The sequence below is a fragment of the Gorilla gorilla genome, chromosome 16, assembly GCF_029281585.2.
Source record: "Gorilla gorilla gorilla isolate KB3781 chromosome 16, NHGRI_mGorGor1-v2.1_pri, whole genome shotgun sequence".
In the NCBI taxonomy this organism is placed as follows: domain Eukaryota; kingdom Metazoa; phylum Chordata; class Mammalia; order Primates; family Hominidae; genus Gorilla; species Gorilla gorilla.
In genome coordinates, this window is record NC_073240.2 from 94,197,516 (window position 1) to 94,217,242 (window position 19,727).

General features: G+C 39.0%; 1 protein-coding gene across 6 annotated transcripts in view; it reads left to right on the forward strand.

Annotated features, from left to right (window-relative positions):
- Positions 1–19,727, forward strand: part of CHD2 (chromodomain helicase DNA binding protein 2) — a 144,824-nt gene that overhangs the window by 99,514 nt on the left and 25,583 nt on the right. For all 6 annotated transcript variants that reach the window (XM_063698855.1, XM_055364203.2, XM_031002048.3 and 3 more), the window contains 9 exons: positions 1,655–1,825; positions 2,820–2,995; positions 8,802–8,843; positions 10,184–10,323; positions 14,321–14,459; positions 14,617–14,767; positions 15,865–15,987; positions 17,866–17,994; positions 19,521–19,661. In XM_063698855.1, the coding sequence (XP_063554925.1) occupies positions 1,655–1,825; positions 2,820–2,995; positions 8,802–8,843; positions 10,184–10,323; positions 14,321–14,459; positions 14,617–14,767; positions 15,865–15,987; positions 17,866–17,994; positions 19,521–19,661 (1,212 nt within the window). The remainder of the gene's footprint in view (positions 1–1,654; positions 1,826–2,819; positions 2,996–8,801; positions 8,844–10,183; positions 10,324–14,320; positions 14,460–14,616; positions 14,768–15,864; positions 15,988–17,865; positions 17,995–19,520; positions 19,662–19,727) is intronic.

Below are 19,727 nucleotides of genomic sequence, written 5' to 3' on the forward strand. Positions count from 1 at the left end.
TGAATTAGGGGAAATTGTGTGAAGTGTTTGGAAGGAAGCAATATTGTGTGATTAGCTCCAAAGCTGGCCACTGGTAGAAGTTGTTTCAATGGAAGAACAAGGATGGAATTGAGTGGGCCAGAGAGCCCTAGATTAATGTGTTAGGATGCAGAGGATGGGGTAGAGAAGGGTGAAGGTGAATTATTAGTGTTTGTCATAGTCGTTTTGGGCTCTTGCAATAAAATACCATAGACTAGGTGGTTTATAAACAATAGAAATGTATTTCTCACAGTTCTGAAGATTTGAAGTTTGAGATCAGGGTGCCAACATGGTCAGGTTCTGGGGGAGGCTCTCAGGTTGCAGACTGCTGACTTTTCTTATCTTCGCATGGTAGAGAGAGAGAAGCTAGAGAGCTCTCTGGGGGTCCCTTTTATAAGGGCAGTAATCCTATTATGAGGGCTCTACCCTCATGACCTCCTAACACCTTACATTGGGAGTTAGGATTTCGTCATATGACTTTTGGGAAGAACATAAACATTCAGTCCATTGCACTGTTTCAGCTCAGTTCCACCTCTGTGACTGCTGCTCCTTTCTTCAGCAATAAAAACCCACACTTGTGTAACTCTTACTGTGTTTCAAGCACTATCTTAAGTTAAGGGCCAGAGTCTGGCCTTTAACCACTATGTCCCTTTTGGAAAAGTTAAATTCCTTACTGCATGAACCACTAACGTATGTGCATATTTACATCAATCTTAATTTTAGTTAATTTTAGCCAAAAGTCATAAAGTAAGAGTCTTAACTTCACTTCACTGTTGGCTCCAAGGAATGGAGCCTCCAGAAGCTCATTTATACCTTATGAGTGTCTCAAAGGCTAGGAGGGAGGGAATAAGAAGAATGTGGAGCCAGGCTGGGGGCTGCCTGCCACTGCCCAGATGCTGTCCAGAGGTGGTAGATGTTTCTGTGTACTCCTCGTCTGGTTCTTTGAAATGGATACACTTAGATGGCTTTCTTTCTGGGATACCTACTGTTTTAGTACAAATACATAACGGATATTAAATAATATTTGATAAGAAATGAAGAGAATATTCTTCTAGATTTGTTTAAATTTTTTCTGTTTTATGTTTTCATTTTATTTCCTAAGACTAAAGTGCACTTGTGAGCATATGAAATCACCACACATCTTTAACTTTCATATTTTTGATAAAAATGAATAAAGCAACCGGTTGGCTAGATGATAATGAGTGCTTTGAGTTATGCGTTGTTTCAAATGAACTCTATACAACTTATAGAAATGTAAGTTCATCATGGAGTATTAGGTATTAAGCATTTTAAAATCTAAATAAATCTAAATTTTATCATTAGTATTATATTTATTAGAACATGTATATGATTTATAACAGCTCATTCAATAAAACTTATAAAAACAATTTGTATCTTTGTAGCTGTTTCTCTGCTTTTCAGTAAAATTTATGATGTGATGAACTTGAGGACTTGACAAGTTGATTTTTGGGGGTATAAAGGAAAAATTAATAGAAAATTGATTATCTGATTATGTAATATCACAAAAGTCCTATTATTCACAGTGTCTACTTAGATTAAAAACACTGGATAAATTGTTTTAGTAGATGGTGTTTAGAAATAGGGAAATGTCAGACAATGGGTTGTCTGTTTTAAGGTTGCCAACTTTGCAACAATGGAAGATGAAGAAGAGCTGGAAGAGCGTCCTCACAAGGACTGGGATGAGATCATTCCAGAGGAACAAAGGAAAAAAGTAGAGGAGGAAGAGCGGCAGAAGGAGCTAGAAGAAATTTATATGCTGCCTCGAATTCGGAGTTCCACTAAAAAGGTGATCAAGTGAGATGAAAGATATGAAATTATTTCTTATGTTGTGAATGCTACGGAAGTGTTGATTATTCAAAGAGGCCTTGCATTGTTCCCCTGACACAGAGGCTTCAAGAGCAGAGTTGATACTATAGGAAACTTAACAAAGGAAAGTGGAGAAATCTGCAGAGCCCCTGAGCACACCTGTGAGACATCGGATTTGGTCTTTGCAAATTGGCTCTTTGTGAAGCTGATAAACAGGGTCTGAAATTTCCAGGAGTTTGCATTTTGCCTTTGAGTAGTCCTCACAGTTTGGCTGTTAATTGCCACTGCCTTCAACTTTCAGAAAGTCACACCTCTGTTTGTCCGTAACAGTTCACAGCACTTGATATAAATACTTAGTAAAGGATTATATAACTATAAATAAGAAACATATACCAACTTGACAGTTCACAAAGCTCCATCACAGACACTATCTAATTTGATTTTTGTAACAACATTGAAATAGGTAGAACAAGTTTTTTTACCCATTTTGTTGGAGGTAATAGACACAGATTTGTTCAAGGTCACAGTAAATCAGTATGAGGTAACACTAGCTACCATTTATTGAGCCCTTACAATGTGCTAGGCATACTTCTAAGTGCTTTAACTTATTGAAAACCATATGTTATAGGTACTATTGTCTTCATTTTTCAAATGAGAAAACAAAGGCACAAAGAGTAAAATTACTTGCCCAAAGAAGTAAACATGAACCTGTTTTATAATGGGATATTTTAAAAATATTCATATATTTTTAATCCAGTTCACTTATCGTTATATTACAATGTCTCTGAAAGTATGACTGTCCTAAGTGGGTATTTCTCCAAGACCTGTCTCCCCTTATTTGTCAAAGGAAAATTGACTTGTCTGATGTGGTGAGAAGTTCTGAATACTAAAGAATTAAGATGGCCTTCTCTTAGTCCTTTCACCACTTGAACTTCGCACTTGTTACAGTGTGACTTTGCCTCGATCTTTCTCAGGCTCAGACAAATGACAGTGACTCTGACACTGAGTCTAAGAGGCAGGCCCAGAGATCCTCTGCTTCTGAGAGTGAAACGGAAGACTCTGATGATGACAAGAAGCCAAAGCGCAGAGGGCGTCCGAGGAGTGTGCGGAAGGACCTCGTGGAGGGATTTACTGATGCAGAGATCCGAAGGTTGGTGGAGGCTCTGTTCTCACTGAGCTTGTTTGGAAGTGCGTACTGTAAGTCTTGGGTTGACTGGATCCTGGACATTGTGACAGGGTAGGCAGAGGCTAATACCTACAAAAAAGGAAAGAGAAGCTGGGTCCTGTCCCAGATCTGTAGGATGATCCTTCCTTCTCCAAGGTTTCTTTCTGTTGAGATCACTTTTATTTGTTGTTCATCTCTCTATTTCTCTCTTATTCTCTGGTTATTCAGAACATTTTCACAAAGTTCAGCTGGGGGAAGGAGATAATTGACATACATATATATACAGACTTATGTATCTGTATAGAAAAGAAATATCAAAAATAAAAATGATACAAATAAGTCTACCCTCACTACCTCTCCCCTCCGCCACAATCCCACTTCCACCTGTGTTAGTACTGACATCAGTTTGCTAGTGGTTTGCTTTGATTTATAAGTAGTATGTACAGCATGTTGTTCAGCACCTTGCTTTCCCCGATCCCATTTAGAATCCATTTTAGACATCTTTCTATGTGAGTGATTACTATACACTTCTTGGTATCTGATTCAAATGTCTCTATCCTCCATAAAAAAATCCAAAATTGTTGCTTACAAATTATTTTTTTTCCAGTTTCCATCTTTTTTTTTTTTTTAAGCCTGAAGAAAATAGAAAGTATAAAGATGGTTTTAAGGCCTAATCCATATTATAATTATATTAAATAGTCCTTTAAGTTTCATGTATTTGAAACTGTGAGGTGTTTCTTTTCACTTAAAGGTCACACCTATTCTTCTTTCTTTGTTTAATTTACTATGGAAAAATAGAAATATTTCAAAATACTGACAGAATAGCATGTAACACATCCCCTGTTGTGCTTATCATCTTAACAATTTTGAATTTGTAGCCAAAATTGTATGTATATATACACACCCTACCTCTTCTTGCTCCCTATTCCCAGTATTATTTTGAGAAGAATGTGTTTTCTGCTATGGGGCAGTGTGTTCTATAGCTGTATTTGGCTTAGTGTTTTTCAGGTCTTTAATTTCTTCATTGATTTTCTGTATAGTTGTGGTTATTTTGGTAGAGTCAGAATCTTGCTCTCTTGCACAGGCTGGAGTATGATCCTATCTCACTGTAACCTCACACTCCTGGGCTCAAGTGATCCTCCTGCCTGAGTGCCTTTTTCACTCAGCCTCCCAGGTAGCCAGGTCTACAGGCATGTGCCACCATGTCTGGCTAATTAAAAAATTTTTTTTTTGGTAGAGACAAGGTTTCATTATGTTGCCCAGGCTGGTCTCAGACTCCTGGCCTCAAGTATCCTCCTGCTTCAGCCTCCCAAAGTGTTGGGATTATAGGCCTGAGCCACCGTGCCCAGCCTAGTTGTTCTACCCATTATTGAAAATGGGATGTTGACATCTCTGTTACTCTTATATGATCCATTTGTTCCTTCAATTCTGTCAGTTTTTGCTTCATGTGTTTTTGGACTCTTATTAATTGTATATATTTTTTATAATCGATAGGTCTTGATTGGCCTTTTTATTGTAACATATATTTCTGTCTGTAGTAACAATTTTTGTTTTAATTCCTATTTTCAGTTTGATATTAGTATAGCCACTCCAGCTTTCTTTTTGGGTATTTGAAATTTTAAGAAATGGTATTTGGCCAGGCATGGTGGTTTACGCCTGTAATCCCAGCACTTTGGGAGGCCAAGGCAGGCAGATCGCTGGAGCCTAGGAGTTTGAGACCAGCATGGACAATATGGCGAAACCCTCTCTCTACTAAAAATACAAAAAAATAGCCAGGTGTGGTGGTACACACCTGCAGTCCCAGGTACTTGGGAGGCTGAGGCTGAGGCACGAGAATTGCTTGAACCCAGGAGGCCGAGGTTTGCAGTGAGCCGAGATGGCACCACTAAACTCCAGCCTGGGTGACAGAGCAAAACTCTGTAAAAGAAGAAGGGGAAAAAAAAAAAGATGGTATCTTAAAATTTTTTAAAAATATTTTTTATGCCAATCTCTTTTTTTTTTGATTGCAGTGTTTAATCTATTTACATTTAATGCAGTTATTATAAAGTAGGAATTATGTCTGCATTTTGCTATTTGTCTTCTATATGTCATTTTTTGTTTATTTCCCCATTACTACTTTCCTTTGTGTTAAATATATAATATACCATTTTAATTACCTTAAAAAAAAAACTATTTTTTCACTTATTTTCTTAGTGGTTGCCCTAGAAATTACAAGTAACATCTTAGAACAATTTACTTTGAATTAACATCAATTTAATTTCAATGGCATTATAAAAACTTTGCCCCAGTTATAGCTCACCATCCCCATTTGTGCTGTTGTCGCACATTACATCTTTACACATTGTAAACCCATCAATGCAGTTTTATAATTAATACTTTATATAGTTAGTTGCCTCTTTTTTTTTTTTTCTTTTGAGACGGAGTTTTGCTCTTCTCACCAAGGCTGGGGTACAGTGGTGCAATCTCGGCCCACTGCAACCTCCACTTCCCAGGTTCAAGTGACTGTCCTGCCTTAGCCTCCCAAGTAGCTGAGATTACTGGCTCCTGCCACCACGCTGGCTAATTTTTTTTGTATTTTTAGTAGAGATGGGATTTCGCCATGTTGGCCAGGCTGGTCTTGAACTTCTGACCTCAGGTGATCGGTGTGCCTTGGCCTCCCAAAGGGCTGGGATTAGAAGCGTGAGCCACCCACACCCAGCCTAGTTAGTTGTCTTTTAAAATCAGATAGAAGGAAAAGAGTTACAAAAATGCATGTATACTGTTTTTATATTTACTTACTCTGTTATTCCATGGGTGCTCTTATTTCTTCATGTGATTTGAGTTACTATTTTATGTCCTTTCATGTCTGCCCAAAGGACTCTCTTTTAACATTTTATTTTGAGGCAGGTCTGCTAACAATGGATTCTCTATTTTGGCTTAGCTGGCACTGTCTTAATTTCATCTTCATTTTTGAAGGAAAGTCTTAATTTCTTTTTTTCTGTTTCTCACGTGGGATAATCTCAATTGGCCTATCTTCAGATTTGCCAGTTCTCTCTTCTTCAGGCTCATATCTGCTGCTGAGCCTCACCAGTGATTTTTTTTTTCATTTCCGTTATTGTAGTTTTCAACTCTAGAGTTTCTATTTCACTCTTTAAAAAATGTCTGTTTTTAAACAGCATTTCTGTTTCTATTGATATCATTTTTGACCTTTCTTTTTAATTCTCTAGGCAGATTTTTTTTAACTCTTGTAAATATTTATAATAGCTGATTAACATCCTTGTCTTATAAGCCTACATGCTAGACTTCCTTAGGGATGGTTTCTGTTACCTGCTTTTTTTCCTATGTATACTTCATACTTTTTTTTTTTTTTTTTTTTTTTTGAGATGGAGTTTTGCTCCTATCACCCAGGCTGGAGTGCAATGGCGCGATTTTGGCTCACTGCAACCTCTGCCTCCTGGGTTCAAGTGATTCTCCTGCCTCAGCCTCCCGAGTAGCTGGGATTACAGGTGCCCACCACAATGCCCAGCTAATTTTTATATTTTTAGTAGAGACAGGGTTTCACCATGTTGCCCAGGCTGGTCTCGAACGCCTGACCTCAGGTGATCCACCCGCCTCGGCCTCCCAAAGTGCTCTCGGATTACAGGCGTGAGCCACCATGCCCAGCTTCCTTTTTGGTTTTCTATATGTCCCATAATTTTTCCCGTGAAAAACTGGACATTTTAAATCATATGGCAACTCTGGAAATCAGATCTCCCCTCCCAGCCATGTGTTGTGTTTGCCGCTGCTGTTGTATTTGCTTGTTTAGTGACTTTCCTGTACTAGTTATCTGAAGTCTGTATTCTTTGTCATGTTACGTGATCCTTGTCATGCTATGTGTAGTCTCTACTCCTTTAGCTTAGTGGTCAGCCAGTGATTGAACAGAGATTTCCTTAAATGCTTTGAGCCTGTAAGTCTACCAGCCTTTGTTGAAGGGCTGGGTGTGTGTTGTTGGGGCATGTTTCATTGCTCTGGAAGGCAATTGACAACTCTGCCTTAACTTTCAGTTCCTGCTTGCACAGTTGCTCAAGGTCTTTCTCAGGCTCAGACAAATGACAATGACTCTGACGGTGAGTCCAAGAGGCAGGCCCAGAGATCCTCTGCTTCTGAGAGTGAGACAGAAGAGTCTGATGATGACAAGAAGCCAAAGCGCAGAGGGTGTCCCAGGAGCGTGCGGAAGGACCCTTTGAGATCTTTCCTCTGCATGGACACAGACCTGCACATGTCAGAGCTTTTCAGAGTATCTATCCTATGAACATCTTTCCTCCCAGTTTTTCTTTTTGTCTTTGTTCAACCTTTTGTTATTTCCAGTTGGTGATGTTGCCTCAGGCCGTCATGGTGTTAAATCTTTGCATCTAATTATTTTTGACCAATGAGTTGTGGACAGGGCTATTCACACAGAGTGAGTTCTGGGTCAGTCCAATAAAGACAAGCCTGAGAATGGAGCTTCTTAGGGTGCTGTTAGCCAGGTCCAGTCATTCTGTGGGAATAGGGCTTTTGGAGAACTCTCAACCTCTTCTTTACCCTCCAGTGGCTGCTGTGCTGCTGGTTGCACAGCTATTGTAGTTGCAGAAGTGTTAGTTTTCAAGGCTGTCATGCAGCTGGGGTTAAGGGGTGGGAATAGTGCAAGTTAAAAAATGCCTTGAAGCTTGCTGAGCCATTTTCTTGAATAAATTTCTTAGATGGCTGCACGCATTTGGTTAATTTCCAGAGTTGTGACAATACTGATTGTGACCGTCTATGCCAGCATTCCTATTGCTTTTATGGAGGAGCAGGTTTTCACAGACCCTTAGTCTGTCATTTCGGAAGTGTTGTTATTTAGACATAAAATATTTCAGTGTCTGTCAAGAAGGAGAAATGCAGAGTTAAGGAATAATCCTCAGGTTTTGTTCATATATAATACTTTCCTAACCCTTGTATCTGCGCTGTTCCTTTAATGTTGTTTTTAGCTATTGTCATATTCAGTCCCATTTTATTCTGTAGCCATGTCTTCTCATTTCCATTTTTCCCTTAGCATCTGTCCTTACATGGTTATATAACCCAATTATCATAGTAATTTGGCATATTACATGATGCCCTTAATGTGTCATGAAGTCCCGGTTTTTAGTGGAAAGTACTGGTGACCAGCCTGTAGGAATGGGGATGATGGCATGAGTTGGTATGTAGCATAGTTTAGGGTAGAGACTTGCAGGAAGATAGATTGGATTTTTGGGAGAAGAGGTCAGTAGAGTTTCCAAAATTGTTTGCCTAAGAAGTTTTAAATCATATTTTACTGTGCCTTATTCCAAAAACTATTTGAGACAGTCAAAAAAACTTAACAGCTGAAAAATCATTGGTTTTCTAATAACGAAAAATACGGTATTGAAGGTAACAGTGGTGAACTGAATACGCTGATGAAACGATATAAGGGTTTGTCACAATAGAGTCGTGATGATTGAATCCTTTATGACACAGTGAAGTCTATAAACTTGTACCTTCTAAAAAGGATATTAGAGCTAAGTCACAGTTCTCTAGCATGTTATCTAAGCAGGTTTATGGACAGTCACTGAGAATAAAGTTGATCTTTAATTTGAATAGATTTTTAGCAGTCATTATTTTAAGTTGACTAGTTTCAAAGACATTCAACATTTATTCATTTTTTTGGTAGTGCAAGGATTGAGTCCACTCTATTTTTGACAATTTGCGTGGCTCATATGTCATCACAGGATATGCTAGCATCAACATAACTAAAGTAAGTCTCTGTTTTTTTAATATGTTTTATTGATCCTATTCTTAGGTTCATCAAGGCTTATAAGAAGTTTGGTCTTCCTCTTGAACGGTAAGTTCAGTGTAATAGTCCCTTATCTTCCTCTTTTTTGCTTTTATTATATAGTACGTTCTTTTTTGGTAAATTTTTCCATTTAATACTAATGCCGGGAACATTTTTTTTTCTGGAAACATTTATTTACAAACATTTATATATTGGGTGCCTGTTGATTCATGTCTCTCTGCAGAGGGATGACAAAGATGATAAAGACAGGCCATCCATAAAAAGACTTTCACCTTCGTGAGGGAGATAAAGCAAGTATATTCAAAACCATAGTGTGTGAAATAATTTGCAGAGAGATGTTCATGTAACTCCAGTTGAAAAGAATGTGTGTAGTTATTATTTGTATCCTAGTTCTTAGATTTAATAATGTCAAAGGTAAAAGGCTCTTTATGATTTTATAATCTTCTGCTAATTAGCAGGATTTTATGAGGATTAAATACAAAGGACTTAACATAGCCTTGACTATAAAAACTTCCAAAAGGGTAGCTGTTGTTACTATTCTATAAGCATTTAGAAAATAATTCAGAAGTTAGATTTTAACAGAAGACTCTATTTGAAATGGTTCGGTACTTTGCTTCCTATAAAATCTAAAAAGCCCTAATTTAAAGGAAATACTGGGCTCCCTTCTCTTTCTTCTGATAAACTTCTTGAGTGGGTGAAAATTACAAGCCTGTTTTTGTTTGGTCCTGTCCATTTGGCGAGGAGGTAGTGATGTGTAGCATTAAGCCACAGCAAGGCCAAGAAGGTCAGTTGCATGTTTCCAGGACTATTGCTGACCACCCAGGGGTAGACTGTCTGTTTTTGGGCCAGTTACCGTAAAAGCCAATAGAATGTGGAAAAGGGGGCTTGACACCTTTTGACAGCCTGTTTTTTAGCTGTTAATATAGTTGTGTGCTTCATATGACATGGAGATCAACTAAACATATAGTAGAAGTAGCTATACTCTGCTTCTAGGAGCATTGCAGTGAATGAAAGTAGGCTGGAGAAAGGAAAGTGAACACAAAGAAGCAAGCTAGTACAGATGGTGTTCAGGCACTTCACCTGCTGCCGCTAACAGTCTATTTATTTAATAAAGTTTGCTTTGCTTGTTTCTTTCTTTCCTCTCTGTTTTTTGGAATTATTTTGTTTTGTGGAATATTCAAGACACAATTCTTTATGATGGAAAATGAATGTGTTAGCCTTCAGTCAATGTCCAGGGGTTCTTGTTGGAGCCTTAGAATGACCACTAAAGGAACGCAAAGAAAAGTGTCTTTGCAGGAGAAGATTATGTGAGGCCTAGTGGCATCTCATGACACTTAAGAAGAGTGGGCACAGGGTCCTAAAGTGTCCCCATATTTGTTCCTTCTCAGGCTGGAGTGCATAGCACGTGATGCTGAGCTGGTAGATAAGTCGGTGGCAGATCTGAAGCGCCTGGGTGAACTGATCCACAACAGCTGTGTGTCAGCAATGCAGGAATACGAAGAGCAGCTGAAAGAAAATGCCAGCGAGGGTAAGCGAAGTTGGCTTTAGTGAGTCTTCGCAACCTGGCACTCGTGGACTGGATTTCTGTTGCTAAAGGGCGTTTTAAGGACAGGCTTGAGGACCACACATGCCTAGTGCTTTCAGGTGTTTATTCTGAGCTGCGTTTCTGTGAGCTTAATATTCTACTCTCCTACAGGTCTACTCACAAATGAAGTTGATTTGCAGAAGGTGTAGAGTGAAGAAAAAGATGAAATGGTTTCTTTTTATGTTGCTGTAGAAAGTTTAAATTCGTTGGAGTGATGTAAAAACCCAGGGCAAAGCTTGGTGGACACCTCTGTATTTTGGCTGCAAATAAGAGGTGTTCTAGATCACAAGCATTGTTAATTGTCTTGGATGTATATTGTGCGTTATGGCAAACACAAAGGATTTAGAGAATTAATTGGAATAAATAAAATATTGGATGAATATCGTAAACATTTTTGGGTTACGTTGAGATTTTCATGCCACTAGAATTTGTTCTCATTGGATTGGACATGCGGTGTGTTTTCTCTTTGATACCAGAAAGTGATTTTGCCTGTCCTGTGTGATATCTTTAAAAGCAAGAGGTATAGGAATGCTTGTGAGGAGAGAACTCTGAAGTAGTTATTGGTAAGGACACCCTCATAGTGAACTTTAAAGAAACGAGAGAGGCCAGGCGCAGTGGCTCACGCCTGTAATCCCAGCACTTTGGGAGGCTGAGGCCAGAGGATCACTTGAGCCCAGGAGTTCAAGTCCAGTCTGGGCAATATGTAAGTGAGACTTTGTCTCTACAAAAAGTTTAAAAATTAGCTGAAAGTAGTAGGATGCACACCTGTAATCCCAGCTACATGGGAGGCTGAGGTGGGAGGTTCGATTGAGACCAGGAGGCAGAGGCTGCAGTGAGTTGAGATCATGCCACTGCAGTGAGTTGAGATCATGCCACTGCACTTCAGCCTGGGTGACAGAGCGAAATCCTGTCTCAAAATATAAATAAATTAATTTAAAAATAAAGAAATGAAGTTATTATCGTTCTACTTCTCCAGACTGTGGTTTATCTGTGCCATTTCTGCATTTTTTGGGGGCAGCCTTTACTTAGGTAAGGCTACCCTTCTGCAGCTTTGTTGAGCTGTGGTTAAATCTTCAGGCTCCAGAGAAAGAGGCAGTCAGTTACCTGGAATTTTGGTTCTACCACTTCTAGTTATAAGACTTTGGGCAAGTTATATCCCTTCAACTGTCTCATTTGCAAAATACAGTAATAGTATCTACTTCAAAGGATTTGGATAATTGAATAATTCCATACTTGTAAATTGTTTAGCAATGGCGTCTAGCTTGCAGTGTTAGCTATTATTAAGAAGTGAGTATTTGTGCTTTGAAATTTTCTTTTCTTTTTAAGATATTAATAATAAAAATTATTTTATTATTCAATAACCTTAATATTATTGAATTTGATATAATTTAAAAATATCTTCAAGAGAGTCAAAACTTATTTTAAGATATGTTCTTTTTTGTAAAAGACAAATAGTATGGTTTGCAAAATGATCTGAATATGTGCTTTTATAACATTCAGAATACACCCAAAAGTAAACTTTTAGGTTTAATATACAGTATGTTTTCTATGTAATTGTTTTGAATAAGTAATACATCTACATGGCTTAAAACTGAAAAACGTATTCCTGTTACTTCTAGATGCTTTTGAGAAATGAATAATGTTTTCTCCCTTTTAAACGGTAGTACAGCATGCACACTTTTCTGTGCTTGCTTTTTTTATCTCATAGTATCTTGTGGAGCTGTTTTCTTAACAGCAGTCCCTTCTCCCCAAAATCTCCCTTTTTTTTTTGTGCATGTCCACATTCTGGATCTGGCTGATTGCTTCTTCTTGGTATTATTTCCTCACACCTGTATTTCCTGTAAACTGGTATTCAGCATATTCTGAATCCAGGCTGACATTTCTAGATCAAATGGAAGATTATTGATACCTTTTTTCATTTAGGTTGAAATTTTTGTTTCTAAAAATGTTAACATAATTACATATTTGCTTTATCCCAAACATATGTTTCCAAATACCAATACCAATCTTACTGTTAACAAAAAAATGCTCAAATGCAAAGTGTGATTTCTTTGCATTTCTTTTTGATCTTAGAATATATCACACTAACAATATAAAATCAAAATATATTTTTAAATTATTCAAAGTTATTCTTTTCTCTGTGTGGTTAATGCCACCAACTTAATATATAGTTAGACTCTTTTGTTTTCATTTATTTTCAATACTTAGGGACTGCTTTTCTCATTTTGATTCGATTTAATTTTTTTAATTATGTAAAAACATTTTCATGGTTCAAAGTCACAACTATAAAACAAGGTACATTTGGAGCATCTTGTTTTCGTTTTTTGTTCCCCAGCCGCCTTCTCTTCCTCCTTAATAGGTCACTGTTTCTATTAGTTGTAAGTTTATCTTTGATTGTTTCTTTTTAAAATTTAAGTGTGTGTGCGTGTGTATTTTCCTTCTTACACAGAAGAGAGCATACTCTTTTGCACCTGCTTATTTTCATGACTGAGATAAATTCATATCATTATGTAGAGATCATCCTCTTTCCTTTTACAGTTGCAAAGTATTCTACCATGTAGATAGGTGTCAATTCACACATCCCCCCTAGTATTTAATATTTGGGTTGTTTTCGGTCTTTTGTTATTATAAAGAAAGTCGCAATGAATAATGATCTAATGAATATACCATTTCATATCTCTGCCAGCATATCTTTGGGATAGATTTCTAGAAGTGGGATTGCTGGGTCCTGGGAAAATGCATATATACTTTGCTTCGATATTCCCAAATCCTTCTGCATAAGTCTGGTGCCATTTACATGGTCACCAGTAATGTTTGTTGGTACCTGTTTACAAGCCTCACAAACAGAATATATTGTTAAACGTTTGGAGTTTTGCCAGTTTGATAGGTGAGAAACAGTATTTCATTTTTCTTTTAACGAACAAGGTTGTACATCTCTAAGGGTCACTTGCATTTTGTTCTGTAAAGTGTCTGTTCATGTGTGCTGCCCATTTTCTATTGAAAGGAGTTTTCCTCTCACAGGTAGCATTATCTCATGGATTTCAAGTTGGACTATTTGGTTGGGGTTTCGTTTTTACTTCTGTGATCATTTTAATTTGAAATTTGGGTTAGGGTAAGTTTCTTTCTTTTTTTTTTTTTTTTTTGAGATGGAGTCTCGCTCCATCTCCAAGGCTGGAGCACAGTGGTAAAATCTCGGCACAGTGGTGCGATCTCGGCTCACTGCAAGCTCTACCTCCTGGGTTCACACCATTCTCCTGCCTCAGCCTCACGAGTGGCTGGAACTACAGGCGCCCACCACCACACCTGGCTAATTTTTTGTATTTTTAGTAGAGAAGGGGTTTCACTATGTTAGCCAGTATGGTCTCGATCTCCTGACCTCGTGATCTGCCTGCCTCAGCCTCCCAAAGTGCTAGGATTACAGGTGTGAGCCACCGTGCCCGCCTGGGTTAGTGTAATTTTCTTAAGCCACCACTTGTTCATCATTTCACATGTGTTAGATATGAACTTAAGCTCATGTTTTTTCAGTAATAGTGTTGTGAAGATCAAGTTCATTTTTAAAACACTTGAGAGTTTTTTGACCTTCGCTAGTGGGTTGGGTAGGAAAACAAAAAGAGAAACCTTCAGCACTAATATTATACCCTCAGAATCTACTTTTGTTAATTTGGAAACAAAGTAGTATAAAACAAGCAGGAAGATTAAAATATAACTATAAACATCAGTGAATTAAAAAAGAATTCCAAATCTTAAAAAACTGAATGTTCAAAGGTTATTTTACAGACATTAGTTGAGAAAAAAATTTGTCTTATAGATTATATCTTCAAAATAACAATAAGCCAGAGATATATTCAGAGAGACTAAGAGGTCAGGGTTCGTTGATAGATGTTTTCTGTGGAACTTCTGCAGATTTTCATTTAACTAATGTGAAACTGGTATTTTTCAGGAAAAGGACCGGGGAAAAGGAGAGGTCCAACAATCAAGATATCCGGAGTTCAGGTTAATGTGAAATCCATTATCCAACATGAAGAGGAGTTTGAGATGCTGCATAAATCTATCCCTGTGGACCCTGAAGAAAAAAAAAAGTGAGTATATTTTGTGTACATGCTTAGATGGTCGTACCATAAGAAAATAGATTTGAAGTTAGATTTTGTGTAGTTACATAGTATTTTTACTGTCTCTTCTTTAACATACCAAAAAGGCCCCTCTTCTAATGTCTTCCTGTTTTTAAACTTTCTTTAGATACTGCTTAACCTGTCGTGTCAAAGCTGCACATTTTGATGTAGAGTGGGGGGTGGAAGATGATTCTCGCCTGTTGCTGGGGATTTATGAACATGGCTATGGAAACTGGGAGTTAATTAAAACAGACCCAGAGCTTAAATTAACTGACAAAGTAAGTAACCCTACCATGCTAGAGATTTCTAGAAGATTTGTTGTGTAATATTTTTATATCGATTACTTATTTCTAACTATTTTCGAGGGGGCATCAAATTAGAAATTAGTATAGTCATTCTTGGAAATACTTCCATCTTTAGTGGATTGTGGCACTGTTTCACGGATGAAGATAAAGGGAAAAGACAGTAGCCAGGTGAAATTTTGGGGAAACTGTAGGAGAAATCTTAAAATTCTGGTATTTAATTATAGGTCAGATTTCATTACAATAAATACCCAGGTGAGTTTGTTAATGATAAAAGCATTCCTTGGCCTTAGTTATTGGCCCTTTGTTTAAAAGTACATTTGAAACAACCATATTTCACTTCCTCACGTAAAGATTGAATGTCACCTTGGTATTCTTTGTAATGGAATTAAACATTGGCTGTTCTTCTCCCACAAAATCGAGCCTCCCACCCTATCTGTTGCAAGTAGCAAGGCCATGGTTGGAGCTATAAGCAGGGAAGGCTGACTGGCTCAAATTTTGGTAGGATTTGCTCCATGTTGTGCTCCTGGCACGTTCAACAGTGCTCATCCCATCTGGGTTTTAGGAGGGTGACAGCACCCTGCCTTAAGCACTGAGACCAGATTCAGTCTGGCAAGAGGCCCAGTTGTTGTAGCAAGGAACAGATCATGTCCTGGCATAGCTCAGTGCTCTCCGGCAATGCTCTAAGAAGCATTTTCAATCTAAAACGAAGCTTTAACCTAGCTCCAGGGATTCCCTGCTCCTGGAAGGAGGAAATCCACGACGGCTGGGATGCTCTAGCAGATGAAGCCACAAGCCCCTCCTACCTGAGTTGTTCTACCCTGTTAACAGCACAGGTAGGAGCCATTGGGAGAGCTGGATTTCTCCATCCCATTTTGTAAAATGAGAACGGCTCGTGAGGGATTTTCAGTGACTGGGAGCCATGGACATGAGATAGGATCTGAGGCTTTATCTATATTTTGGGTGGTTGGGGAGGGAAAGGACTGTGCTCAGTTTTTGTTGTCTCTGTTTATCCTGATCCACTAACCAGGATGTGGGTGGTGGCGGGTGCTTCTCTTCCTTTCTTGTTGAAGATTCTGCCGGTGGAGACAGATAAAAAGCCTCAGGGGAAGCAGCTACAGACCCGAGCGGATTACTTGTTGAAGCTGCTCAGAAAGGGTCTGGAGAAGAAGGGGGCTGTGACAGGTGGGGAAGAGGTGAGTATGCTGCCAGCTGGTTGTTTTTCAGGGGCCTGAGGCTCCTACCCTGCAGAATTAGGTAGGAAGAGAGAGGCCCTCTCTGAGCACTGCACAGAATGTCACCTTCTCATGGGCATATTTTGTTTTTGAGGTTCCAGTAATGATGGTTTGCTTGGTAATAATAGAAAGGTTCATTTAGGCCTGGCGCAGTGGCTCATGCCTGTAATCCCAGCACTTTGGGAGGCCGAGGCGGGCGGATCACAAGGTCAGGAGATCGAGACCATCCTGGCTAATATGGTGAAACCCCGTCTCTACTAAAAATACAAAAAAATTAGCCGGGCGTGGTGGCACACGCCTGTAATCCCAGCTACTTACGAGGCTGAGGCAGGAGAAAGGTGTGAACCCGGGAGGCGGACCTTGCAGTGAGCCGAGTTCGGGCCACTGCACTCCGGCCTGGGCAACAGAGCAAGACTCCATCTCAAAAAAAAAAAAAAAAAAAAAATTCATTTAAGACCACAGCATCTTGGCAGCTTTCTTACAAACCCATCCTTCTGAAATGTTGCTTCAAATTCATCCTCTTTGCTCCCCAGTCCCACTATTCCACACGTACTGTTACTGTTTCTTTATCCTACTTTCTCAGTTTTGGAACATAGTTGCAGTTACTGCATTGAATACCTATGGGTTTGCCTGTTGTTACATCTGTCTCTGTGGTTCTTGTAATAGTGGATCCCAGAGATAAAATGGACAGTTGGAATGCACAGTTAATTCAGAAAGTAGACCTTACTTGCTGTGTGAAATACCAACTAAATTCTCAGTGAACTCAGCTGAGCTTTATCTCCTTTTATTTCCCCAATTTATAATTTCAGTTCAGGCCCAGAAAGATGGAATCCCAGCTAAGAAATACAAGTTACACCCTGTACTAGCAGCCCATGTGTGCATGTTCTTTAAGTGCTCTTGCAGCTATGTCATTTATATTGATTTCCCTGTATTATTATAAGCAAAGCAAATTTGAGGAAAAAACCCATAATACCACACCTCATTTTTTTCAAGTAATAGGGTCATAAGTCTCATTCTTCATATAATATGTTGAGTATGCAATATATTATGTGTTAGGCTCTGGAAAGGCAGAGGTTAGATCATGTTACAGATCATATCTGATTAGGCAGATAAACAGTATTTTAACCTTTTCCTTATTATATGTAACTTGCTTTCAGGTTTTTTAATGTTACTATTATGTCTTTAATATATTATCTTTATTTGTACTTTTGTATACAGAGTGATTTTCCTTTTTTAAAAAAAATCGTGTCTTTAGGATGGATTCCAAAAATGTGGAATCAGTAGGTTTAAGGAATATGGATATTTTGGCTGGCAAGGTGGCTCACACCTGTAATCCCAGCACTTTGGGAGGCTGAGGTGGGTGGATCACCTGAAGTCAGGAGTTCGAGACCAGCCTGACCAACATGGCGAAACCCTGTTTCTACTAAAGACACACAAAAAATGAGCCAGTTGTGGTGGCATGTGCTTGTAGTCCCACCTAGCTACTCGAGAGGCTGAGGCAGGAGAATCGCTTGAACCCAGGAGGCGGAGGTTGCAGTGAGGCAAGATGGCACCTCTACACTCCAGCCTGGGTGACAGTGCAAGACTCCGTCTCGGAAAAAAAACGAAAAAGGAATATGGACATTTTAATGTGGTATAGGCCATGTATAAGGCCTGTAGGTTTTTATTTGTTTTGGTTTGGTCTTGTGAGGTAAAATGAGTTGCACTCTTTTGATTTCTTTGGAATTTTCTTGTTTGAATTATATGGCTGCTACTGCTTTAACGAGTCATCATGTTGTTTGGTTATGCTTTTGAGTGTCTTGATTTGTATTTTAATCATCATTTTCTCTCCTTTTCCAGGCCAAATTAAAGAAGCGGAAGCCTCGGGTAAAGAAGGAAAACAAAGTGCCCAGGCTGAAAGAGGAGCATGGAATTGAGCTTTCATCTCCTAGGCATTCAGATAATCCATCAGAAGAGGGAGAAGTGAAAGTATGAAGTGGGGTTTCGGTTGAGGGTTATTTATTTATTTTAGCTATACTTATCATGCCAGCTGGAATAAAATCATCTGAAATATGTTTGGTTTACGAGTGGATTAAATGGAAATAGAATATGTAAGTCTTCGCTTAATCTGTCAGCGAGGATAGTTTAAGTCAGCAACTGCAAATTTGTACATAATGGAAGTAAATGAAGGGGACTATGACTTTTTTTGTTGTTGTTTGTTTGTTTGTTTTTGCGATGAAGTCTCGCTCTTGTCTGCGAGACTGGAGTGCGATGGCACAATCCTGGCTCACTGCAATCTCTGCCTCCCGGGTTCAAGCAATTCTCCTGCTTCAACCTCCCAAGTAGCTGGGATTACAGGCATCTGCCACCACGCCAGGCTCATTTTTATAGTAGAGATGGGGTTTCACCATGTTGGCCAGGCTGGTCTCAAACTCCTGACCTCAGGTGATCTTCCTGCCTCGGCCTCCCAAAGTGCTGGGATTACAGGCGTGAGTCACCGCGCCCGTCCTAAAGTTTTAATGATAAATGGTGATTGACACGTAGCCTCATTCTTGCAAATGACGGGGAGTGGTCAGGACTGGTTAACCAGAGAGCTCATGCCTAATGTAAAGGGGGCAGCTGCTATGGAGTTCTGTTAACAAAACTCCTGTGGGTCAGGTTTGGCTTGCCAGTTTATAACCTCTGGTCTAAGTAAAGTGAATAGTAAGTTGGTATCATTTAGTGTGCTATTTCAGTGACAACTTTATGGAATTTCTGAAAGTGTAATTGTACTTGGATATTAGCTCCAAGAGGATCAGCAGTGTGTACAGGAACTAGCATGGATTTGAGTTATACATACAGATATTTATTTATTTATTATGAGTTTCTTTTTGAGATGGAGTCTTGCTTTGTCACCCAGGGTAGAGTGCAGTGGCGCGATCTGGGCTCACAGCAGCTTCCACCTCCTGGGTTCAAGTGATTCTCCTGCCGCAGCCTCCCAAGTAGTTAGGATTACAGGCACCTGCCACCACACCTGGCTAGTTTTTGTATTTTTAGAAGAGACAGGGTTTCACCATGTTGGCCAGGCTGGTGTCAAACTCCTGACCTCAGGTGACAGGTCTGCCTCAGCCTCCCAAAGTGCTGGAATTATGAGCATGAGCCGCTGTGCCTGGCCAATACATACGTAAATTTAAATACTAGCAACCTCATCAGTTATTAGCTGACTTTGTATAGGTATATAATCTCTTTGGTACTCAATTTCCATCCGTGAAATGAGAATAATAAAACTTATGTTGAAGGGTTGCTATGAGAATTAAATGAGAGGATATCAGTAAAGAGCTTCTGCCTCTACAGTTGTAACTGGTTATTACTGGAAAGTTTAGACTTCTCTGAGTCCCTTGAGGCTATTTGCTTGAAAACAAGCTTCTAAGTATAGACAGTGATGAACCACTGGGGGCAGTGCTTCTTTTTCCAGAAAGTACATAAGTAGATATAAAATTTGTAGCAAAAATTCATAGCCCTGTTTTGTTTCCTAGGATGATGGCTTGGAAAAAAGTCCAATGAAAAAAAAACAGAAGAAGAAAGAGAACAAGGAGAACAAGGAGAAACAAATGAGTTCTAGGAAAGACAAAGAAGGGGACAAGGAAAGAAAGAAGTCAAAAGATAAGAAAGAGAAGGTAATGATGCCCTTCTGTTCATGCAGATATCCACAGCCTTTGCAATTCGCCATTTGGATTTAGAAG